Genomic DNA, 27,749 nt, shown 5'->3' with positions numbered 1-27,749 from the left:
TGTGAAGGCTAGATCTTTGGATAGAAGCCTAGAGGGTGTGAAGTCACTCTATCCTTCGTCCCTAAGATCTTTCCTCTTCCACTTCATGCTTGATGAATCATAGGTGGTAGGTCTCTTTGAATCTTCAATCCTAAGGTAAGAAGAAAGTGACTCCAACAAAGCCTCCTTTTCATTGTTTTCACTTGGATATGATTTTACTTGATCCTACGGGCCACCTAAACCCATCTTCCATTATTAACGAACTCGACCTGTGCATGGACCACATGATCAACCCACACATGTGACTATACGGCCACCCGTGTGGCTGCCACACGCACATGTGGGGCGCACTTGTTCTGATTTTGAGTCGGTTATGTTCCTTTGTCCACGATAAGCAACTCAGGTTTGGCCGTTTGCATTTAATATTCCTAGATCTCAAAATTTTTGCGTTGGAACTACCCTGGTCCAACCAGGGAAACATCAAACTTTCACTTATTGAACCCGGACTACTCATATGCTAGTCGAAACATCTTTATCTTCCTTGGGCCCAATTTTATGAGTGTTTTGTTTGGTCAAAGGGCTTGTGACTGTGATTTGGCCTCAAATCATACCCGTCATCTCTTGGGCTTCATGTTGTTTGTACGTGCATCACGCTTTAGTTTGATGATTTTATTTATTCCTTTGATTTTGAGTTAAATCTCGGTCACATAATTGGTTTTGCATCATCCTACATCACTAAGTTTTGTTCCCAGATACTCTGTTATTTCCTCTACCTTCTAATGTTTTTGGATATGTTTCTTTTGTCCATCAATTAGAGTCTGGCCACAATAAATTTGATCCCTAAGCAATTAAATGTATTTTTCTTGGATATTTTCGCACACGGATGGGTTCTCTTTGTTATAGTCCATCACTTCGAAGGCAATAAATATGTGCAAATGTTACCTATTTTTAGTCTACCACATTCTTCTCAAAAGATACCAAATCTTTTGATACGGAAATTATTCACATACCTATTGCGGTCAATGAAGACATCCAACCTCAATCATCTATTACCTCTACCATTCCCACTGTTCCTCAACTAAAAGTCAACTCACGACAAAACCGGGCAAATGGTACAACCAATCATAATGTGTCGTCCAACATATCTTCTTCAAAAACTTGTGGTCCAGTGAGTTCTTCAAATACATCTAATATTCATATTGCCCTAAGAAAGGGTAAGCGTATATGTATCGATCATTCCATTTCTAAATATGTTTCATTTCATTATTTATCTCTAAATTTCCACAACTTTGCCTTATCCCCATCTTTTCACTTTGTTCCCAAGTCATATGAGGAAGCTTTGTTACATAAGAGGAAGCAAGCTATGGTGGAAGAGATCAATGCACATCATCAGAATGACACTTTGGAACTTACCACTCTTCTGATTGGTAAAAGTGTTGTGGGTTGCAAATGGGTCTACACAATCAAGTTTCATCCTAATGGTACGTTTAAATGGTTGAAGGCTCGCCTAGTCGATAAGGGGTATAGTCAGACACTTGGTGTTGATTATAGTGAAACCTTCACTCTTAGGGCCAAATCTAATTCCATTATGATTATACTGTCCGTAGTTGTTAATCATGGATCACCCCTCTTCCAACTTGACAAGTTTAGCAAGGTTGTATTAAACTATGGCTTTGTTCAAAGCCCTGCTGATCATTCAGTTTTTGTACATTAGGGTATCTTTAGTCTCATTGAACTTGTAGTATATGTGGATCATATTATTGTCATTGGAAGCACAACAAGGGGATTGAAGAACTAAAGCATCTCCAACGACATTTTCTTATAAAAGATCTGGCTCATCTTTGATACTTTCTTGGTATAGAAGTGGCCAGATCCGAAGGAGTTAATCTATCTCAATGGAAAATTGTTATGAATTTTACTCATGGAAACGGGTCTTCTTGGGACCAACCCAGTTGACACTCCAATCGATCCTAATCACAAGGTTGTCAGTGATCAAGGAGATGCAATGAAGGATATGAGGAGGCCAATATTGTCAAATCACATATGCGATCGTATGCGAACAGCATATGCTGTTTGTATATGTGATCGCATAATTGCACATGTCATTGCATATTTTTTTATTTTTTGAAAAAATTAATTGAAAAAAGAAAAAAAAATGAAAAAGAAAAAAAAAAAAAAAGGAAAAACTTGCCTAATTAGTACACATGATTGGATTGGGTTATTTTACTTATTTCGTTATATTTTGAGTGTTTCATTAAGTTATATATTTAATAACTTATATTAGATTTACATAAATTTTAACAAAACAATCAACAAGCTACATTAAGAGAGAATTAATTATTAAAAAACTTCAAAATATAAATTGTATTGATAAATGGATAACTCAAAACTACTCTTTAAGTTACAACTTACAACTTAATTTATAAAAATAACAAGCACAACTTACAAAATAGAAAAAATAAACATACTTGAAATAGTTGTAGAGAGAATAGAGTAAGAGAGATAAAGCGAGAGATTTAGAGCTTTGGAGTAAAGAATAGTGAAAATGGATGGGATATAATTGCTTATTTATAAACAAAAGTGCACCAAATTGAAAAATAAAAAATTAAAAAAAATTAAAAAAAAAAAATTGACTATTGGTAAATACGCAATCGCATATGCAGTATGTGATCGCATATGCGCTCGCATATTAAAGTATGCCATGGCATACTTGGCAGATTCTGATCCACAGTATGCGTATATGCGGTCACATTTGACAACAATGGAGGAGGCACAAAAGATTAATTGAAAAACTTATCTACTTAACCATTACTCAATCGGACATATCATATGTAGCAAGTGTGGTAAGCCAATTCATAAGTTCTCCAAAAGTATCTCACATGGAAGCAGTTATTCGAATTTTGCGTTACCAGAAAGGAACACTAGGTAAAGGAATTTTGTTATAAATGGAATGGTCATCTTTGGATCACAGGATATTAAGATGCAGACCGGTAGGTTCCTTAGCAAATAAACGATCCGCTATGGATATTGTACAGTTGTGGGAGAAGGTCTAGTCATGTGGAAGAGCAAGAAGTAGAATGTAGTGTCCCAATCGAGTACTGAAGCAAAGTACAAAGAAATGGCTCATACTCATGTGACTGTGAGTTAATGTGGATAAAGAAATTATTACATGAAATGGGATTTACATTGCACATACATGTGTAGTTATTTTGTGACAATCAAGCTGCTTCACACATAGCAAACAATCCAATCTATCACGAAAGAACTAAATACATAAAAATTGATCGTCACTCCATACGTAAGAATGTTTCCGAAGGCAAAATCTCTACTTCATATGTTTAATCTCAGGACCGACTTGATGATGTCTTCACTTCATTCCACTCAAGCTACACATATATTCCAAGCTTATAATATTTATGCTCTGACTTGAGGGGGAGTGTTAATGAATGTGATATGGGCCTACATGGGCCCACTTAAATGGGTTATTTTGGTTAGGACATAAGAGGGGATTTTTGCTTTTGTTATTAATGACATTTCTGTAATTGTGAAACTTTCATGATATATAAGAAGGAGAGGAGAGGTGTAAACACTTAACTTCAACCCATTATCCACTTTCTACATTCTCTTCCCTTCTCTCTCTTTCTTCTTCTCTATTCCATCTCTTTCCACTATTTTACAAGAAGGATAAAATTAAAAATGAGGTCATCTGAAGCAACCTTGGAGTACTCCAAATAGGAAATAAAACACTAGAAAGCATACTGAGATTGTTCAATCATGTGCGATGAAGTCTAGATACAGCACTCGTGAGGAGGGGAACATTGCTTACGGTTGAAGGGCATGAAAAGACATTGAGAAGAATATCTAACAAAATTCAATTCAAGTGGCATAAAGGATTATGAAAGCTTGTTCATTTATTGAGGGTAGTCGTAGGGCCTAGGATCGATCAGCAAAACAAGATTGATAAAACCAAATAGCTGGACATAGGTCCTTGTGATTTTTTATTTTTTTATTTTTGAAAGATGATGAATTTTATTAAGGGGTCATTTGGATGGGAGTAAATGGAGGTAAATAGGTGGAATTGGGAGTAAATGAAGGTAATTGGTACTTGAGGTGTGTTTGGATGGAAGTAAACGCATGTAAATGAAATGAAATGAAATGGGAGTAAATGTGCTTGTAAATGAAATCCTCTCTACGAGAGAGGATTTGGAAGTAAATGGGGTGAAATGCCTTGAGCCCCCTTGGAGAGTCGCACATGTAAACAAAGGTGTTGCTATGCACGTCCGCCATACACGTGTCACACTAATGATACTCCAAAACAAAGCAAATATCGGCTACATCACTAAAATCACACCAAAAGAATGATCCAAACTGTCCGAAGGATGGCCATCTAAATGGATGGTTAAAAAACATTGACAAGTTTGTGGCCTACCTGAGACTCGAAATTTTCTCATTTTTGGCTAAAGTATATATTTCAATGGGCTAATTACAATCCTTCTATTAAATATCACACATGTACACTAAGTTGGGATATTCAAGCTGATTTGGGATATCACATATATTCCTGTGAATATATTGAAAAATTCAAATACATTCCAATTCCTCCAATTTACTCACATCCAAATAGAATATTTTGATTTCAAATGCATTTCATTTACTCCCAGCCAAACACAACTTTGTAAGCTATTTACTCCCAATTTATTTACCTCCAAATCCATTTCCCATTTACTTCTATTTACAAGCTCCCAATCGAGCCCTAAGGCCAGAGACCAAAAAAACATATATCTTCATGATAATGATGAGGATGAAGATTAATATGAGCAAGATGATTAATAAAATTTTAATATATATATATATATAGAGAGAGAGAGAGAGAGATGATGATGATGATGACGACGATGATTTTATTCGTTACAACAGTTTAGTCTGTTTTGTGGTGCATTACATTAGTATTTGTAGTTGATTCACGACAAATCGAAGTTAACATTAGAGCTTTCCAAGAGACGCTATTCAATCAAAGAAATAGATGTGGCATTAGATGAATTTTACTATTTTACAATGAGAATATTTTGGATTTTCTCAAACCTTGTCTTTCTTATGCAACATATCAACTCACAATGTCAATTAACTTTCAATCGAAATTCAAACTAAACTGATAAAAAATGGGAGAAAGACCATTTTCCATCACCTAGGTTTTGCCAGTGGTGCTACTTCTACAAGTACTGAAAAGAGATAGCATGTGGATCGTGACTTCATATGAAGGAAGAAGGAAGACTTCTAACAGAGTTTAACATGCATGAATTCATATGAAGGAAAACTTCTAACAGAGAATTAGAGAGGACAAACAGAATCCAATTCAGAAACATTAGCACTAGATACTAAAATCCACAGTTAAAGTACTGCCCTAATATTCTACATCTGCATTCAAACATAGGACCTTGTAAGTTACAGTAAAAGGACCATACCATGTGCATATGTTTCTCTTGCACTTTCAGATGATCGTATGATGCCATATGGAACATTGTTTTCAAAGTTTGCAACCGAACAACCGAGGTATCATCATTTAATATGTCCATCAATAAGTTTAAGGCATCATCGGCAAACTGGATAGAGAATATTACAAGTGATCCCAAGGAAGCAGAGGCAGCTCTCCGTACCTTTAAGAAGGTGCATTTGGAATAGTAAGTCTATGAAAAAATATGAACCATATGATCCTCGACCCGAGAATATGCAGAGATCCTTCTATTTCCATTTTGTATAAGTGGATCCCATGTTTCAGTGGTCCAGACTCAGAGCGTTGATACGATGGGCCAAACTAGGATGGACAAGACTCAAAAGTCCCCAGATTGGAAATCCTAAGCAACCAATCTTTGGCTTGTTTGCAGTTGAATGGGAACCTTGCTGTATGCTTTTTTTACCCATCTACTTGCAGGCCACAAATCAAAGCTATCACTGTCATCAAGGAGACATTTCCACTGTCCCCCATCCATGGTGGGGTACATCAGATCAATGATCTGGATCACTGAATTACCGGCGCCACTCGCGTGAAAACCCAAGGATGCTAAGAATCTAGGATACACTCAGGTTCAGGATTGCATGGTTCCTCAAGGAAACACAATCTAATTGCAGCCAAAACTACCTCATGGAATTCATCCTCGAGCCCATGTACAAAAGCACCAGCAGCACTTGATGTGGAAAGTGCAGATTCTTTTCCAATGGGTTTACCTGCACTTTTTCTTTCTTTTTGATTGCCTAATATTTTCTTCGATAGGGACTGCAACAGTACATCCTCAGATACCAGCCTGGTTTTCCCAAGGGCAAGAAAAGCTTCAACTCTAACCTTCATACTCATGTCTCTTACCATTGAGCAAAGCTGGAAGCAGTTAGGATATGAGAGATAGTGGAAAAAAGGATTTTATACACTTTTAAAAAACTAGTTCAAAGATTTGAGTAGAAACAAATTATTAGGAGGATCTATAGGTTCCTACTCACCAGTAAGTAACCCACAGTTTCTCAACGTGCAAGATTATGAATATGAAAGATCCATGCTTCAGTGATCTCAGCCATTCATCTGAATCTGATAGAACCCGCCATGAATTGCATACACAAAAATATGCCAGATAGGAAATGCCCTGACCCTTCAATATTTGGCCTTTTCCACAGTAAATGTGTACCACTGCTGTACTTTTCTCTAAATCATCTATTTGTTGTCCACTGATCAACGGGTTGGGATGGTCCAATCTGGGATATTTTCAGGTTCCATTGTGTAGCCCATCAGGTCAACAATTTGGATCACTGAACCACAGCCCCCAAATGTGCAGAAAACTAATTGTTTGCTAATAAGCAAGACCCTATAACTCCAATTAGCAGACAAGACAGCCATAAATTAACCTATAAAAGTTGTGATTGCCTCTTTAGGGAAGGAAACCCGTTTCAAGGGAATGTCATAAATACTCTCAAACTTTAGCATGACATGACCTACACTCTTACACCACAAATAGATTGTTAAGACTTCATTTTTACAAAAAAACAATAGATCCTAATCTATGGCTAAGAAATGTAGCAGTTAATATTCTTAAAAACTATGTAAACTTTAATGAAATGAAGTATTTGTGGTAAATTGGCGCTAGAGGTATCTGTTAGCGAGGACCGGTTGCTGTGAATTTGACTCTTCCGAAGCCGCTTCATTTGGAGTCCATTCAGGGAAAGAGGAATGACTCATCCAGAGGTGCTTCTTTTTGGAGTAATTATTCAGAGTTTGGTCTCAGTGACTTCGTTTAACAAGCGTGTTCATTCTTTCAAGCACAAGTCGTTTGAGTCATCAAGTGCATTTCTAACAGTCACATATTTATTTCATGTTGTAGTGGCAAACTATGTACCGATACCCCCAGTGGCTTTTGTAAAAAGAAAGGTAGGTACATTCATGTGTCAGCTGGAGGCACTTTCAACTAGGAGCATGATTAATGGGTCCAGGAATCTTTCTCCACTTGCATGCAACATGTATAGCAGACTACACATGGTGGGTTAATGATGACCACACTTGAGCAGTTATTGGATAGCGAATGTTGAGACAGCATTCAGTGTCTCCTGACTGGTCCCATAGGATCCAATGCAGTGCTGACTGTAGATAAATAGCAGTTGTCTGGATCTTTCAAGAAGTATCATATTTTTTTAATTTTGGACACCTGGTTTTAAAATGACATGTCACCTTGGCCTAACAAAAGAATCCAAACAGTCTCCCCTCTGTTGTGAATGACAACTTTCTCATGACATGTGCAATTAATAAGCATATCTTCGAGGACGAAAAATTAACCATTGTCAACCACATTCAAAAAATCAGATGGGAAGAGTAGTGGTTTTACACGTGGATTCACAAAATGTGTTGCATTAAGAGATGTTTATGAGCCTTGTATGAGCTTTACATTTTCATCTTGGAACTCTACTGTGATGTTTCTTTTATGCTTGCATGGAATATAAATATGGTCTCTCTATGTGCCAATAAATAGATGGCTTTCCTATTTGCTACAATTTGAATTTACATGATATGGTGTGTTTTAGCATAACATTTTGTTAGTTCTTTTGGAATTTGGGTGCACGGATTTAGAACCCAGCTTAGCATACCAAGCATCAAAGATTCTACTATACATGGTACAGGGCATCAAAACCTCTTCGATCATTAAAACAATGAGATTGCACTCAAAAAGTTCTGTAATGATCAAACGCACCAAATAATAATTAGTGGTTGGCAGAAGTACTGCAACCACTTGCTTTAGAGAAGATAAAGAGAAGATGAAAGAATTTCATAACAAAGCATGGTCATCGGGGGGTAGTACCTGAAGAAATATTTCATCTAATTGCTCTTTGTTATCCACTTCACAATTTGCATCAGCTAAAATTTGCCCCCACTCGCTGACCTGAATTTCGAAATCACGTTCACTCATTTCATAAAGTTGAACTAAGGCACATCACAGCAACTCCATACATGAGAACGGAATTCTCAATCAAGTAATTGGAGGCTGGAGCAGTATCGTACGCTAAGCAGCAACAAGCATACAATAGAAAAGATAACTTCTAACGAAGAGTTTCTATCAAACTGTAAAGATAAACCAAGTGGTATTAAATTAAATAATTAATTAATTTTTTATTTTTTTTTTAAATGAAGCCTTTCCATGGATCGGGCAATGGCCACAAAAATGCATTGATCAAACAAGCATGAGTGTCCGCTCATCATCTGGAAGGGGACTGATAAAATGAAAAATGGCAGAGCTACACATCAACAAGCAAAATTCGTTGCTTATGAATTGTGATGGTTAACACAGTCCAATTTTCACAATTTTATGGTAGTACAAGCCAGTTGACTGTGCATTAACCAAAAGTTCAACAATAGCATTCTCTGGTGTAAAAATGTGGAACCCACCATGATGGGCCATAGCCCAAAATTCACATCAATCAAATAAGCAATTTTTGTATATAAGTGCACTAGTAATTGGATGTTTGCATTCTGGTACATAATTATAGCTGTAATGCTTTAAGGTACCTTCATAATTCAGGTTTTTTGCATCCCGGTACCTTCTGTAGATTTCTCTAAGGTCTGTTAATTTAAGCGGCTGGTTTTCACTTCAGTAAATGACAAAAATATCCTTATGTATGAAATGGCAACAAGCATGATTGTCCATTAGATATCAATCAATCAGCTAGTTAGAGCATTGTTCCAGAAAGGTATGTTATTTTTATAAACATTTGAAGTGGGTCCAATACCTGAATGATAGAATTTGAACTATATTTTGCCCCTGTATGGTTTGTGTGCCTGTGTATCATCCATTGCACTCTGCCTGTGTATCAAAAGTTTTCTCTAAGATATTGTCACTTTTCTAAGTCCACACTGTGTATTAGGAAGTTCCTACACACTCCGCATGTGTTGGTGTGGCAACACAAGTACGACATCCAATTCATTCATCAGAGGGGTACCACTGTAGATCTTCTGATGCAGGACAATTAACCACTTGCTCTAAAAGCTCGAACTGATAGAGCATGGTGAATTAATCCATTTATCCATAGCCCAAGCCCCACATCCCATGGGTTAGGACCTCAGCCGAACCCCCCTCGTGGGCCCCACTTTGCATGGGTTCACACAAGGCACCCGCCTCACACGGGCCACCCACCCCGAGTGTGCCACTGCATCCCACAGGCTACCTCACCTGAGTCTGGTGTGAAAATGCCCCTGCATTATCTTCTAGGCCAAAAATCAGGTTGGTCCAATAGTTAGGCCGGAATTTCTCACCCATGCAACTGTTTCTAGCACGGTGGCCCACCTAATGGGTTCACGAGATCTTTAATTGGAAGAGACATCTACAAAATCAGATCATCTGATGGACGGGTTGGATATTGCACATGCGGTCCATGACGGCACATGCACGAGCATGTAGATGGTATCTTGTATATGTAGCGAAACCCTTTCCCATGTGACAAAAACTTTGATACTCTAAAAAAGTGTAATGGATGAGACACGGGCACTTAGAAATTGCATATGTGCCATACGGGTAATTCAAATTGAAGTGTCTAAATCACAGGCCCCAATTTAGATTTATCATGAACTAAAATTACACTTATATAATTATCTTACTATGGACTGGTGGGCTTCTTTTTTTCTTTCAAAGGTGCATGATGGGCATTTATTGGGTAATTAAAATGAAAAATGCCTGACAGACCTATTTCAACAAGTATTAATAAATCTGAGGCCAAGATTATTCAACCAATCTGATATTAGGATGTTCCGTAGAGAGCAGATTCCACAATGAGCTAATCATGTCACTTGTGCAATTTCTCAATGCCTGCATATCAAGCTTGATACTTTGTCAAAGTATCAAGTAACGCCCCTTCGCCATGTCACATATACTATGGAGCGATTGCTCTACCACACTCCAGTTCCACACAGGAAGAATGGAAACCCCACTCATAAAGCACTTGCCAACATGGCATGCAAGTACAAGATCCCACATCATGTGGAGCCCATCGCCGACATGGCATGAACAAAACCTAGGGCTGCAACTTAGGCCGAGCTCAATCAGATCCCAACTGGTCCGATCCAATTTTATGTTGGGTTGGGTCAACTCAGTTTGAGTTTGATTTCTCTAACCTGATTTAAATTCAGATTATGTTTTCATTGAGCTATAACTTGATCCCACCCACATAAGCATTAGTCAACCTTGCAGCTCATAATTGACAAGAGTTTAAGGTCATTTGGTAGAGCAATCTTCACGGTACAGCAATCTACAGTGGGACTAACTAATCAACTATTTTAATTGATTATAACCTAATGCAAATCAGGGCTTTGTTCATTATAGACAGAGGGTTATCATTTCATCTAGTGTTGCTGCCCACTTGCAATGGGACCCTCGACATCAAGTGATCAAAATCACCAAGCATGGAACCACAATGGTTTGCCATAAGATAATATTTTAGACCAGTCATGCAGACTATGAAACCAGTCCTCTCTTTTCCTAAAGTCAAAAGTGGTATACAAGAAGACTGAACTGCCAAGCCACGCTGATTTAAGGGCCTGTTTCTTTTGCCCATTTTCCTGGTAATGTAAAAGAATTGTGTCATCATTGTGATTTTACCACTGCCAAACCAAACATGTATTCAGGAGACAAGACAATACTAGCTTGTAATAATTGCACCTTTTCATGTAATTACAAGAAAAACCTCAAATCCAAACAGTAACATTAGTGTATTTTGGTGATGATTTAACATCAATATAATGTAAAAATGTCATCATCATTACAATTTTACCACCAATAAACCAAACACAGGAATTGGCAGTCAAATGTAGTTGTTGTCAAGAAACAAGTAATTTGTAATCATTGCACATTTCCTTTACATTATTGTAATAACTTGTAAAACAAACAGGTTTTCATCATTTACAATAATAATAATAATAATAATAATTAATAAATCAGCTACTTAAACTAACAAAAGTAATTACCTTCCAAAAATAATATTTTTTTTATAAAAAAAAAAAAGAAAGTAAGATATATCTAACCAAAAGTACCAGGATGCGAAAAATATGAATGAGCCACTAGCTTATGGCATAGACGATTTACTTGTGTGCCCAAATGCAAATGCCCAATTCCTAAGGTACTGATATATAAAAATCTCATCAAATAATCTTGGACATCCAATCAGTGTCCAGCAAATGAATGACCAATAGGAGAAAAAGCAGCAGCATCCAGCGTTCATGGGGCAAAAATCCACCCAACATGAGTGGCTAAGATCATCCAATTTGCACAATTGTATGATAGATCCATTCCAAGTGCAATGAGGAAAGAGAGAGAGAGAGAGAGAGAGAGAGAGAGAGAGAGAGAGACTAGCGATTGCCTGCAAGTAGTCGTATATTAGCTTAACCTACAGCCAGTCCCATGTGCCAGCATGTCAGTTGTGTGCAGCATCAGGTCCATGCAAGAGTCGGGCCCGACATGAAGATCATCGTCCAAAATCAGGTCGGTCCGATCACCATGCAGCCACCATGTACAGAAACAATGGAGAGTTGATGTGCGTCCCAGATGACAATTGGAACGGCCTGAATTCTACATCAGTTATCTTCATGGTGGGCCGACAACAGCTGTAGCTTAAGCTAACCTACAGCTGGTGGCAGGTGATCTTTCCTGAAACAAAAAGAACTCATACTGCAAGATACTAAAAAATCAATCTCTAACCAATCGAATCGCGCCCAGTCTCACGATCTCATCTAGGTCCAGTAGAAGCTTGACTGTACGATCATACATTCCCTCCGTCATCAAACTGCACATCCCAGCACCGTTCAACTTGGCAAAACCAACCAATCCATCCAAAGCAGCTCTCCTCACAAGCGGATATGGATCCTTCAGAAACCCCAAAAACGCGCGCGCGTAATTCGTATCCGAATCCACATTCAGTATCTGCGCCATCAGATTAAGAACCCGTAAACGGACGGCTGCGATCGGACTGGACAGCAGCGAGATGATGACGCTCCCTTCCATCGTGGACAGTGAGCTTCTGCTGCGGCCGTGGCCTGATACTGTTATGATCGCCGCGAGGGCGTCCAGCATGAGACGGTCGGATCGGCCTGTGGGCCATCGATGGCGGAGATAGGAATGGACGGTGTCGATTACGAGGGGAGAGAGGTTAGGGTGAAGGAGGGAGATGTGTGTGAGGAGATTGAGGGTTTGGTGGAGATGGATGGGGTCGTGTTCGTCGCAGCGGTTTAAATGGAGGGAGAGGGCGTGGATGGCGCTGCGAATGGTGGCTTCGGAAGGAAACGAAGTGTGGAAGACAACGGAACGGAGGGATGAGAGGAGATGGAGGTGAGATCGACGGTCAGTAGGGAGAGGGATGTCTAGAATATGTGGTGCCGCGTCCATGGCTTGGTTGGCGGGCATACTCCTTCCCCTCGTCTTTTTGTTGTTCCCTCGTGTTTGATCTAAATAACGAGGTTTGCTTGCTCACGGCCTGTTTGGACTGATATAACCCATGGACGATCCCCGTGGGAAAGAGAGACTGGTTTTTAATAGAGACAGGAAAAGCCTGGGCTCACACCCACCCATGGAACCTGGCACCACACTAAGGGCCTGTTTGGGCGGTGGGATTAGAAGGGATTAGGTGGGATGGGATTCATCTGGTTCCGTGCCAATTCCAGAATTTTTATTTTTATTATTTTTTAAGGTATATTACTTCATGATGCTCTTGGCAAATAGATAGGTAATTGTACTACCGGTTGTATCCACGTGGATCTTTTTTTTGCATTCCCATATTCAATTTACATCTCTCCGTAAACCAAAAAAATTACGTGGCCCTTGTTAATCAATCTTAAATACTGGTCAAGAAAAATGACAAGAAGCAAATTATATACAGCTAATTATTGAATTACTAGAAAAATGATCTATTGGTTGCAAATGACAATTGTTTGGCTCAAAATTTGGTCGTTGATACGCGGACGTGCTAGAGCAGGATGCGGTTCGGTTTCAAATCGAATGCCGATGTATCACGACTCAAATCCGGAAATCGGATTCACTGGAATCTCGATCGCCAAATCTGGTGCCGACAGCCTCCATAGTATCCCATTCTCAATTCCTGGCGTCTATACGCCAGATTCCGATCCTGGGATCCTACAAGGAGGATTTTCCAATGTAAATTTAACTCATAATAAGCATAACCACAAGATTACCCAATTCACAAAGGCAACATCATCATCACATATCCACTAATATAATCATTTGGGTACAATGCTGAAAGGAAAATACATAAATCGAAAATCAAGCTCCAAAAGACCGCTGCACGCTCCAAGCTCAACACTGCTACAACCTAACATCACCTGCACGCATCTATCGTGCATAAGCTTATAGAAAGCTTAGAAGGTTGTGTAGGTATGTGCGCAAGGTAAGTGTCAAGTATTCAACACAATGTCATATTCATACAATACCAGAAATACTGGTAATCCATAAATAATACAATATCGGAATAAAGCAGAGATACTGACAAGATCATGAATTATCAGAGTAAACAGAAATACTGACAATATCATAAATCATACGATAACAGAGTAAGCGGAAATACAGATACGTCCATGAGTCAAGCAATATTAGAATACGCGATACAGAACAGCTATGCAAATGAAGAGTCATAAAGAGCTAAATGTCAGATGCCGAGGATGCGATGTAATATACAGTACAAATGGAATGACCATGCTGGAGTGTGAAGTAGGGATGATAATACGTAGTATCGCAGGCTATAGGGTCCATCACAAGGGACTTCCATCCAAACCAGTCTCATACCTAAATTTGGATAATCAGACTCAATGTGGTAAACTCCTGATCTCAGGTTAGTCGTGCGCCCCAACCGAAATCCTGGCCATTGCGAAAGTTCATATAACAAATAGTTGCGCACCACCAGCCCGAGTGGATAGTGAATGAATGAATGAGTGAGTATGCAAATCCTGTTCAATAAGTCCACATATTAATACGGTACATCTCTGGGATCATCACCAGGATTTAGTACACTCCAAATGGCACAGCCCCTCTCCTAACAGCACAGTCCAAGTGAGCGTAAAAAACCTCACTATCCGCCTGGCTAATAGTCTGCCAATACCTATCCGGCACGTCGATAGCGGACTCATTCAGGAGCTGGTCAAACTCAGCCTGGCTATGCCCCCTACCCTCGGGCGGGTAAGGTCACACCTCCTCCCAACCGACCACGACACGTGGGAGACGCGGCCTCCTGGTATTCGGCACTCCGGCGCTCACGTATCCACTAGGTCTCAACATTAGGGCGTCTCCTGGCCACGGAGGTTTAGAGATTTTCACCCAGGGACATCTATGGCGCCCGTATGCTAGAACCAACATTTTCGGTGTCCCATCTGGTCATCCACGATATGCCTGTGGAGGCTATAGCCCTGATGTCGCTCAGGCGTACAGTAATCATAATGCAAGATGCATGAGTCATACAATCCAGTCATGCATCAATCCTGCACATACCGTGCGCTCATGTGAGATAACCTCCGCCTATCAGAGAGTCTCGTAACAACCTGCCCAATGACATATGCAATGATCAACCACATCTCATAACAAACATGCAGATGATGCGTATGGGCATGTATCATGATGCTATGCTGTCACATACTCATAATCAGTATCAATAACTGACATCGACAATCAGCCTCGACAATGTGGACATTTAACCAGCATTTCCCCCAGGGAATGGCCCACATAGAGTCTAACATATAGTGGACCCATGGCTCACAAGGGCCAAATATACGACACATGGGCCCCACTCAAGAGCTTAATACACACTACGATGGGTCTTTCACATGGGCCTAACATACATCACAATGGGCTCCATCGCCTGGCCCTTAAATGCATCACAATGGGCCTCATCACATAGGCCTCATATAAATCACACATTGAGCCTTAAACACGAGCTGAATACACGTTACAGCGGGCCTCAAATACAGGCCGCATATACATTACATTGGGCCCCGACCATCGAAATCGGCAATCGTTACGATAACCGGCCTCAATTGATAATCGGTAATCGACCACGACAAATCAGAATCGGTAATTGGCCTTGATCGATAATCGGCCTAGATCAATAATCAACCTCGATCGATAATCGGCAATCGGCCACGATAAATTAGAATCGGTCAATAATCAAAATCGACAAATCAATCACAACAATGGCACTGATAAACAAACCGGGGTCTATAAATGATCAGTCAATCAACCATAGTATAAAGATCGACACTCGACCGTGGTTATAACAAATCCGATTGTACGAAGCCATCCGTCTACGGCGAATGGGGCCCACTTATTTGGATTAACCCACTAAGGGAATGATGAGAATGGGTCTAACAAGGCCTAAGGGAAGGTCACAATGTGGACATCCAACTATCATTGCCCATCAATGTGGACATCTAACCAACATTGCTCCCAAGGAGTGGCCTACATAGAAACATATAATGGGCCTATGACCCCACGTTACAATCATGATGGGCCTCATTTACGTCACATAGGCCTCGTCATGTGGGCCAACATACATCTCATCAGCCTCGAATACACAACAGGTGGGCCTCGCACTTAGGCCTCAAATATATCATAACGGCCTCGCATCTGGGCCTCGTAAGTTAAGTGGGCCACATCACATGGCCCGCATTATATGGGTCACACCATTGGGCTTCATGTATATCAAATAGGTCGCGCCGGTGGGCCTCATATATATCAAGTCGAGCCCGCTCTTATGTATTTTAAGACCCGGCCTATTCATAAAGAAACATAGGGATCATGAAGTGAAAACAATATCAGCTTAATTGGAAACTCCCATGGCCCTTAGAAGTTTGAACGGTGAATGTCACGGTCCGCTATTTAAATGGTGGGGTTCACTTGAACTTTAGATCTAACCCATTATTTTGCTCACACCATAAAATGATATCACAAGTAGTTGAACGGCATAGATACAACACACGCATCATGGTGGGCCCCACCACCCAAATAATGGGCCGTGATGATAAAACACATACTTCATAGTGAGGCCTACACGTAGAATAGCAGTGGGTCCCACAGAACTGAATGGTGTGGATTGTATCCACAATTACAACAGGTCCCACAGACCTAGCTTACACCAAGGGAGCAAGAACAGCTACATAGTTGCCGGACATGCAGCCTCAGCTGCTTAAAGATACAGAGGTGGGTCCTACTTAGGGCCACCCTCATATGATATAAAGTATATATATATTAATTTATTATAAAGTCAGCTGCTGTTCATGCAGCTTTTCTATTAAAAGGGAGAGGTGGGTCCACGTAGGGCCCACCACTACATTCAAGTATATTGTATTATAATATAATATATAATATATTTTATTATATATATTAATATAATATAATATAATATATTAATATTATATCTAATACCCAACCACGTCCAGGCTCTGGACGTGCATACATCACACGTGGGTGTCCCCAGTAGGGCCCACACCATATATCTTATAGTATATAGATATATATATATATATATTACATTATATTATATTTATATAATATAATATATCATGCAAGGGCTTAAAAAAGGGCCACCGTCCAGACCGTTGGAAGCTCTGGACGGTGCTGATCTTGGCACAAATCATGTGGGTCCGACACGTGGGGTGTGTCCCACCGTTCAAGCACGGTGGACACCACATACATGATGGTGTGGTCCACCTCAATGGATGGACGGCCTGGATGGGTCCCATGGACCCCACGGTCAGGTCACATTTCACTGTCAGATACCCCCACTAGGCAACCAATGCCAATACGCCAGCGTTGAGCTAGCGTCTGGCCCTAGCGTTGAAACGAGGTGCATTTCAGTCAATCTACCACAAGAACTATGGATCCAGGTGTGGGTAGATATCAAGGATGGCCCCACACGAACGTGGGTCCCACCGTCTAGGGATGGTAGATACGATACCCATCATAATGGGCACCACCATACACCGCTGGACGGTGTGCATACGAAACATACATCATGGTAGGGTCCACACGGGTGGACGGTGTGGGACAAACACTTACATCAGCGGGTCCCATGCGGGGCCCACCATAATGTTTATCTGCCATCCAAGCCATGGATAAGGTCACACAGACCCTAGATAAAGAGGAAAACAAATTTCATAATGATCCAAACTTCTGGGACACCCAAAAGAGTTCTAATGGCAGACGCTCAATCACCACTGTTTCCTGCAGTGTGGGCCACCTGAGTTCCACATAAGGCTAATTTTTAGGGGGCCCACTGTCCCAAAAGGGGACCCAACAAATGTATGGTGTTAATGGTCGACACACATCATGGTGGGGCCCACGGCTGGGACCCAACGGTCCCTGTCCAACCGTCCCAACGCAGCGTCAACTACTGTATGCTTTGTCTTTTTTTTAAAAAAAAAAACAAATTTCTTCTGGTTTTTCCTAAGTAGGGCCCACATCAGGAGTATCCGACTCAGCCATTGGATTCTATGGCTCAAGACAGTCCCAATGAGCTTGATATTTGATGTATTTTTGGGGTACAGAAAACTCATGGTAGATTTCAATGGTACAAACACTGTTTTCTATGGTATGACCCTCCAGAAAAATCGGATTTACTTCATTTTTCGGCTCAACTAAAATAATCTGGAGAATGGAATGGACGGCTTGGATTAAATTAATGCATCAAGGTGGGGGCCGTATGAATGGCCCACCCAAAGATCTAAAAAAAACCCACCAACGTTATACGTATATAATATAATATATATATGTGTGTGTGTGTGTGTGTGTGTGTGTGTGTGTGTGTATATTGGTTAGCTTACCGGTACACACCCATGTCAGGACACGCACTCCATGTTAGCCAGCTTCACGTCCAGCGTCCAGGGACGCTGGACGGCATGGATTGGGTAAACACAACATCATGGTGGGCCCCACATGGACGTGGCCCATGCTTTATCAAGGTGGGTCCCACAAGAACGTAGCCCACCTAATGGGTCCGATATTTGTGTTTTCTCATCATCCATAAGGTAGGGTCCACATGATTTGGATGGTTTGGATAAGACATACATCGAGGTGGGGTCCATCTAAGTGGGCCACACATCACACAAAAATGAAAAAGAGGGAGAGAGAGAAGCACCCACATTAGAGCTTGGACTTCTTCTTCCACCAATGTGATCTAGAGCTTCAAGAGAACAAGATTCAATGGTTGGGATTGATTTTGGAGGGTTGGATTTGGGGGTGAAGAGTTTGCAAAGGGTTGGAAATGGAGAGCTCTCATGGACGTTGGGAGCTCTCTCTTACTAAGAAATAACAAAGAAAGAGGGAGGGAGAGAGATAAGAGAGAGAGAAAGGAGAAATGATTGTTTTTTTCTAGCCAGACAATCATGAGTTGTAAGGGAGGCATGGGCTAAGGTCATTATGAGTTATAAGAGCATGCATAGGGCTATGGGCCAGGGCTATAGCTTGACATCATCCTCATGATGATAGTTGCTAGGGAAATGAGCAATCTAGATAGGTAGGTCCCACAACGCGCGGTCCACGACCATTATCATGCAAAGTTTCACAACTCATGATCTAAGCGTCGGATTGGCGCACGAGACGCGGCGTTGGAACCGCGGCGACAATGCGGTCCTGACGGTACAAGTTTCGACTCGAGCCGACTCAAATATACTAGTCACGACTTAAGATTGCGCGCAAAATGCCGGTAAAAGATCACGAGTTGCCGGAATTCAACCGAAATGACCGCGGAAGCCTACGGAACGATATAATCTAGGACACGGGTCTTACACGATGACTCCAAGCATTGAAACGGGTAAGGAGACCACCCTGCTCGGTTTCGAATCGAATGTCGATGACTCCAAGCATTGAAACAAGTAAGGAGACCGCGGGTGATATATAATCGAGAACTTAACAATCCGACCATCTATTCAACTACCTATAAAAGAGATCGGGCGATTTGCGAATGAAAGGGTTCATACTTCTAATGGTTTTTTTTTCTTTTGATTGAAGTACCTCGATATTCATGTAATTACGATATTCATGTGATTGCGACCGTAATTTAATAATAAAATAATAGAGAAAGAAGAAATAATGGGCTTGAAGCTTAAAATAATTTTATTGATGATTTACAGTAACTGAACTTACAATCAACTATTGATAATGATATTTCTTTCACTACTCAATAGAAACTGAGCTTCATTGCAATACGACCATCAAGCGGAGGATGACGATTATCTCGACTGTCACGCCCCAAACTTGGAAAATGGGCTCACGAAATTTTCGATCGCCGAATCCGGTGCCGACAGCCTCCGTAGTACCCCATTCTCGGATCCCGGCACTCGCATGCCAGATTCCGATCCTGGGATCCTACAAGGAGGATTTTCAGTATAATTTTTTTTTTTGTAATAGAGCATAACCACAAGTATAACCAAGTCACAAAACAACATCACCACATATCCACTATATCAAAAACTTTTAAGTACAATGGGGAAAGAAAAATACAAGGTGATAAAAAAAACTCCAAAATGATCAAATGCGTGCTCCTGCCTTAACGCTGCTGCTGTCCAACGGCATCTGCACGCAACGGTCATGTATAAGCTTACAAAAGCTTAAAGGGTGGTGTAAGTGTGTGCGGAAGGCAAGCGCCAAGTATGCAATATCAGAGTAATGCAAAATTATGTGGTAAGTATATGAATGCTATCAACTATACCAAAGCTATGTAATGTAAGGTATGAATGCTATCGACCATACTAAGACCATGTAATGCGAGGCCTATGTAGCCAAATGTCATATGCAAGATGCAAAGCAAGCATGTCAGTACTCATCAAGTACACATATCAGTACAGTTCCTCTCTGGATATTACCAGGGTCTAATACACCTCACACTGACTGCCTCCTCCTTATCTGCACAGTCAAGCAAGTGGAAGAGACCACACTATCCGCCTGACCAGTAGTCTGCCAATACCTACTCGGCTCGTCGATAGCGGACTCATTTGCGAACTGGTCATACTCAGCCTAGCTTATAGCCCCCTCACTCGGGCGGATAAGGCCACACCCCCTTCCAACCGACCACGATACAGTGGGAGACGCGGCCTACTGGTATTCGGCACTCGGGCGCTCGTGTATCCACTCGGTCTAGACGTTGAAGCATTTCCTGGTACCAAAAAAGTTCTGGGACTTTCACCCAAGGACATCATAAGTGCCCACAATGCTAGAACCAATATTTTCGGTATCCGATACGACCATCCACGATGTGCCTGTGGAGGCCACGACCCTGATGTCGCTAGAGCGTGCAGTGAATCACGACATATAATGCAAAATGCATAAGTCAAACCGTTAGTCATGCAGCAATCTCACACGTACCATGCGCTCATGTGGGGCACTTCGTCTCATAAGGAGTCTCGTAAATGTCTCAGCCCAACGGCTTATGCTATGATCAAACATTCCTCACATCGAGCATACATATGATGCGTATGGGCATGAGTCATGGAGATATACTAATCATGTTACAAAGTGGTGAATTATCCTTACAATGCAGATGAGCTTAGACGGCCTACACACGACAAGTACGGCCTATCAATGGGCCTTAGGGAGAGTCGTAATGCGGACATTTAACCAACATTATACTTGCAATGTGGACGTTAAACTAACATTGCTCCCAAGGCATAGCCTGCCATAAACCATAGAGAAATCACGCATTGCAATGAACCCTAAGGACAATCCATCGGCCTCGACCCACGGGCCTTAGATACATCAAATGGGCCGTATCACATGGGCCTTATATTCATCAAACGGGCCGCATTAATAGGCCTCACCAACGGGCCTTATGTACATTGCAATGGGTCATAACCCATGGGCTTTAGAATACATCGAAATGGGCCTAATCACATGGGCTCTATATACATTAGATGGGCCACACCAATTGGGCCCCATGTCTATACTCAAGTGGGCCCTAACAACGGGCCATAATACATCAAGATGGGCCTAATCCTATGGCCTTATATATATACCAAGGTGGGGTGCACTTGGACTATAGGTTGAGCTTACAAAATGGTTAGACAATTTGGATTCAACACAAGCATCATGGTGGGGGTCCACATGAAGGCCCACCATCACGTATATTATATTATAATATATATATATATATATATATATATATATATATATATATATATATATATATACATATACATATACATATACACACACACACACACTGCCGCCCCCACACGTGGGGTGGATCCCACCGTCCAGTGTGGACGGTGCAGATATAACACAAGTCACGGTGGCTTCACCGTCCACGGCCAGTGGACGGTGTGAATGAAATACTTACACTGCTGTGGGTCCCATGTGGGGCCCACCATAATGTTTATTTGCAATCTAAACCGTTGGTAAGGTCACACGACCCTGAATGAAAGGGAAAAACAAATTTCATCTTGATCCAAAACTCCTGTGGACCCAAAAATGGGCTTCAATGGCAAACAATTCAACCCTATTGTTTCCTCTGATGTGGGCCACCTGAGTCTTGGGTGGGGTTGAAATTTTAAGGGGGCCCACTGATAAAGGTGGCCCACCATATGAACAGGTTGGATGGCAAATATACATCAGGGTGGGGCCCACGGCTAAGGCCGTGATAATATAATGATATAATGCATGTAATATATATATATATATATATATATATATATATATATATATATATATATATATATATATATATATATTATTTTATTTTATTTTTTTTGAAATCGAGTTTTTCTGTGGTTTTTCGTGTATGGGACCCGCATCAACTGAATCCAGCCCATCCATTGCTCTCTATGGCTCAAGACTATTCCAACGAGTCCAATATCCGATGTTTTTTGGCGTATAAAAAATGACAGGGTGACTTTCAACGGTAGAAACCACTATTTTACATCCTATGGCCCACCCAAAGATCGGATAGATTTCATTTTTCGGCTCAACGCCTAAAATGAGTTGGAAAATAGGATGGTTGGCATGGATTGAACTCATACATTAATGTGGAGTCCACACAAGTGGCCCACCAATAAGCTTTGAAAAAAGCTAATATTTGTGCCTTCCCAGTTGACGTCCAGAGACGCTGGACTCTCTTTTTCTTTTCTTTTCTTTTTTGTTTGAGCATACAAATAAAGTTAAGGTGGGCCCTGCTTAGGTGGGCCACCACATGGCTACACATATAAAGTGGGCTCCCACTTATGGATCACTTGGATAAAATGCATGCCTCATCGTGGGTCCATCCGGGTGGGTCATAAGGTTACATCATCACACATAAAAATAAATAAATAAAAAGAGAGGGAGAGAGAAAGAAGGACACGTGTGATAGAGGGACCCCGACACTATGGGCCCTCCTTGCATTCAATCATACATCAAGTGGGTCCTAATACATGTGGGCCCACTAAAATAAAAATCAACAGTGGAGATCCTTTCTCCACCAAATGTAAGGTCTAGATGACCTCTTTTTATGTAAGGAAAATAAACATCATGATGGGGCCCATGGAGAATGGCCCCATCATGGAATGATCATGAGCATCAAGGTGGGCCATCGGCCACACCTAGGGTCCAAAGTGAGATCCACACCATCAATCGGTAGGCCTCACTTGGCCCATCATCAAAACATGAAAATCTATCCTAATAAGCACCCACCGTCGATCTTCTTGGTCCGTTGGAAAGCCAATCTCCTTGTGCTTCACTTTGATAGAGGGAGATGAGAAGTGGATGGCTTGGATGAAGGATCTTTGGGATGGAAAGTGGGCCACACAAGTTACATTTTTCTCTCCATGGGAAGGCTTGGACGTGAAATTTTTCCTTGCTTGGAAATGTGGGTTGAAAAATGAGAGAGAGAGAGAGAGTTGTAAAGAGAGAGAGAGTAGCTTAGGTAGGTCATGATTACTTGTAAGAGAGGGTAGCTAGCAATAAATGCTTGTAAGAAGGCTAGGGGGTAGGGTGGCTATAGCTAGGGTGATGTCATCTATCACCCTCATGATTACCTAAAGATTGGTGCCATATGGGATGGGTGGGTCCCGTAATATGCCGTCCACTGCCATTATAATGCACGGTTCACATCTTATGATTTAGGCGTCGGATTGGCGCACGAGACACGGCGTTGAAACTCCGGCGACGATGCCATCGTAATGGTATGGGTCTCGGGTTAAGCTGACTCAAATCTACAAGATATGACCTAGGATCACGCGCAAACGTTGATTATAGGTCGCAAGTTGCCGAAATTCAACGGGAACGATCGCGGGATTCGACAGAACAGTACGGACTAGGATACGGGTCTTACATCGACAAGTAATGATGATTGTCTAATGTAAGATTATGATATAGTGTGGCATCGTAGCGATGCAACAACACAGTAACATGGAGCATCATAGCATAGTTGTATATCAATTTAATGGCATAACAGCGTATAGCGTAATGACATAGCAACATGGTCGCATATAATTTACCATGATGACATAGTAGTGTGGCAACATAACCACATATAATTTGCCTTAGTGGCATGGCAAAGTAGCCACGTGCTGCCTAACAACCTTACGAATTAACAACATTACAATGGCTCTTGTTGATTCTAGCATCATCCCACTTAAGAACTCTGTTTAGCTTTATTTATAGATGATGTGAAGTGATTATGCAATCGCTCTCCCACCTTCCCGCTTATGGGTGGTTATGTAATCGCTTCACCACTCTATTAGTTATAGGTAATAGGTAGTTATGTAACTGTTCTGCCACTCTCTTAGTTATGGGTGGCTCACTAAGCGTCATGACCTCTCATATCACGCCAAATCTGCGTAAACAATTATTGTCAATCGGCTTCAACCATTGACACTTGTCCCATAACTAGAACTAATTGACCATTACCGGTTGTTATTGACAGCAATCGGCCGTTATGGACGTTGTTGACCAAAAATTAGTCATTCTGGCTATTATTTTGCCATCAATCATTTTAACACCCGTAAAGATTTTCATTGAGATAAAGGTGTCACATTATGTCTTTTTTAGCCATCTGATTTGATCTAGTTAGATTAAGTGTCAACAATGCCCCCATGTCACTTCGCATTTAGAGAATATGAAAAGATGTTATTTCTTTTTATGAAAAATCATTCTAATGGCCCCATTGTAGCTTATTGTGATCACTTGACTTGTGATTATGATATTCACGTGACTGCGACCATAGTCAATAATGAAATGACAAAGAAAGAAGATAATAGGCCGAAAGTTTAAGATAATTTTATTGATGATTTGTAGTTGTCGAACTTACGATTAACCATTAAAACTGACAATATTTTCATTGCTCGGTGGAGACTAAGCTTAATAGCAAGACAGTTATCAGGCGAATGGTGAAGATCATCTTGATGAACAGTGGTGATCATCTAGCATGAGATAACGCTCCAGCATGGTAACATGTCGCATAGAGGTGTATTAGCACAATGACACCGCAACAAAACAACATAGTCGTATGACAGCTTAACAACATATTAGCATGCAATGTCGCAGTGCAATAATATACTCATTTAAAATTTAGTATAGCGACGTAGCAGTATAGTCGTGTAGCAGCATGGTGGCGTAATGGCGTAACAACATAATCGCATATTGCTTAACAATAATGCAACGCTAGCTCTTATTGATTTTAACATCATCCTCCTTAGAGAACTTTGTTCCAGCTTTATTTTATAAATGATGCGAGATGATTATATAACCACTCCCCCACTTTCTCACTTGTGAGTTATGAATGATTATGTAGATACTCCACCACTCTCTTAGTTATGAATGGTTACATAACCGCTCCACTACTATCTTATTTATGGGCAATTATATAATCACTCAATCACTTTCTTAGTTATAAGCGATTACGTAACCGCTTCACTAACTTCTTAGTCATGGAGTGAGTCACTAAATAGTCATGATTTCTCAAATCTCATCACGTGTACATAATAGTTGTTGTCCATCAACTTCGACCATGTTACACATGACCCATAACCACAACTAATCAAACATCACAAGTTGTTATCAACCGCAAATCAACTATTATGGACACTGTTAACTAGAAATCGACTGTTTCGATCATTATTTTACAATCAGTTGATTTTGTCATTTTAATGGCTATAAAAATTTTCATTAAGATAACATTGCCACATGGCATCTTTTAAGTCGTCGAATTTGAACTGATAATTTTAGGTGTCAACAATAGCATCGCTTAATGCAAAAGCATGATTGATAATAAAGGGATTCACAAAAACTTATCGCATTAACTATTTTGAGACATTTAATCATACCGCCATACTCAAATTTATTTATGTTTTTGCATTTCTTATCACTCGCTTTAACTATTATATTGTGTTAAATATATCTAAGAAAATGCTTTCTTGTGTAGTAACTTATGCGAATAAGTTTACACGTTGTAATCACTTGAATTTACTTTTAAATAAAGGAGAATATAGCGTGTTAATTGCATGAGGCAATATATCAACCAAAGCAATTTCAGTAAGCCTGTTTCAACAAATTTAGTAACGTCCCTTCTCGACTCTTATTTATATAGTTCATGTTAATGATATTATTTTCATCAGAGATGATCACAATACTATCAAAGCAAAATAAATAAATAAATCATACGTGGGGATACTTGTTAAGACTCAAATATTGCATAATTTTCGCCATTTATATCTTGGTTTTATGAACATAAATCATCTTAATCTATTTTACTCATGTATGTGTTGCAAGGTGAATTTAAAAGCTTGGATTGAAAAAGGTGTTAAAAAGTAAGAATTTGATGCTCAAATTCACCAAGGCAATGGATGGATCTTAGGAGATCAAGATTGAAGAATTCACATGCCAAAGATCCAAGAAAACCAAGTGAGGAATGAAGAGAATCGAAGATTTGAAGTGAAGAATCCTGAAATCGTCCTAAAAAAGTGTATTTTGAAGCTGTGAAGTTTATTTTGGAAAACTGCGCAGCAGGAAGTCTGTTTTAAACGAACTATGCAGCGATAAGTCTATTTTGAGAAAATACGTATATTTGAGGCGTTTTCTAGGGTTTTCAACTTTGTACGAAGTTTGGAGTTCCCTACTTATAAATAGGGCCTCCTAGGGCATTCTTAAGCATCATTAGAAGCATTCAAGAGCAATATTTAGGGTTTTTTTAAAGAGTTTTTAGTTTTATTGAAGCTTTATAAGTTGTTTCTTTCATTTTAGATCTTTTTTATTTGCAATTTTTCTTCTTTCTTTCTTGTTGCTTTTTATTTCTGCAATTTAATTATGTTTTTCTAAGTTCCCTCTAGCCCAAGCTAGAAGGGAAGCACATGGGTTTAATATTTCTTTAAATTATGATGATTGATTGTTTTAATGATGAGAATAATGGTGTATGCATATTATCTATTATTTAGGTTTTGTTTTTATCCTCTTGTAAGATCCATATGTTTCCATTATATGAGATTTACATTGATGGATAGGCTTACCCTAGATTAATCAGATTTCCTAGATAGGAGATGTTCTCAACCTGTTATATTTCTTTGATATTCATTATCCTATAGATATTGAATACTTAAAATCACTGGCGCTTGAGAATATATGTCAATGGTGCAAATCTATTATTTTCTAATCTTTTATATCATTTATTAAAATATTTAAAGTGTTTTATTTTCCGATTAGGCTGACCATAGTACTCAGATCCTAGTTGTGTTATCCAAGTCATCATGATTTTGGAACATTAATCTATGTGTGGAACTTTGAAGCTTGGGTGTTTTTTTTTATTCAATTGAATTACATCCATTCAAAAATCCAAAAATCAAATCATCAGTTTAGTTTTTATTACTTAGTTTGTTTTGCATTTGATTTTTTTCCTTCTCGCAATTCATCTCCCTGTGGGATCGACCCTGTATTCACAGGATATTACTTATGAACCTCTGCACTTGGAGGCAAGCAGTCAATACTTTTAATAAAAAATAATGAGAACTCTAAATTAATTTCTTGACATTAAGGTATCGTCATCCAAATAGGGGATTGTACCCTCACAGTGAAAATATTTTTTGATTTACTTGCAATAAAAGGTTTATTAGATTATAGGCCTATTGATACACTACTAAAAAATAATTACAAGAAAAAAAATAAATTTATAGTGGTAACCCTCTTCCAAATTCAAGTGTTTGTTAAATGATCACTGGTAAAATGATTTAGTTCATAATTACTCATCCAAACATGCCCATGCAATCAATTTATGTGCACTCTTTAAATAATTCTCTTTAAAAA

At 40.0% G+C, this 27,749-nt stretch overlaps 1 protein-coding gene across 7 annotated transcripts in view; it reads right to left on the bottom strand.

The window, feature by feature from the left end:
* The window catches only part of LOC131237414 (protein SIEL), a 40,196-nt gene extending 27,137 nt beyond the window's left edge, over window positions 1–13,059 (bottom strand). For 4 of the 7 annotated variants that reach the window (XM_058235155.1, XM_058235156.1, XM_058235157.1 and 1 more), the window contains exons 1-4: window positions 12,192–13,057; window positions 8,310–8,390; window positions 6,116–6,349; window positions 5,442–5,633 (exon numbers count right to left, since the gene is read on the bottom strand). In XM_058235155.1, the coding sequence (XP_058091138.1) occupies window positions 5,442–5,633; window positions 6,116–6,349; window positions 8,310–8,390; window positions 12,192–12,893 (1,209 nt within the window). In that variant the 5' untranslated portion in view covers window positions 12,894–13,057. Of the gene's footprint in view, window positions 1–5,441; window positions 5,634–6,115; window positions 6,350–8,309; window positions 8,391–12,191 lie in introns of all 7 variants that reach the window. The other 3 variants (XM_058235159.1, XM_058235160.1, XM_058235161.1) reach the window with 3 other exon arrangements.
* Between the last annotated feature and the right edge of the window lie 14,690 nt (window positions 13,060–27,749).

This window comes from Magnolia sinica, chromosome 2 (assembly GCF_029962835.1).
Source record: "Magnolia sinica isolate HGM2019 chromosome 2, MsV1, whole genome shotgun sequence".
Lineage (NCBI taxonomy): Eukaryota > Viridiplantae > Streptophyta > Magnoliopsida > Magnoliales > Magnoliaceae > Magnolia > Magnolia sinica.
This window is presented reverse-complemented; position numbering and strand designations above follow the sequence as displayed.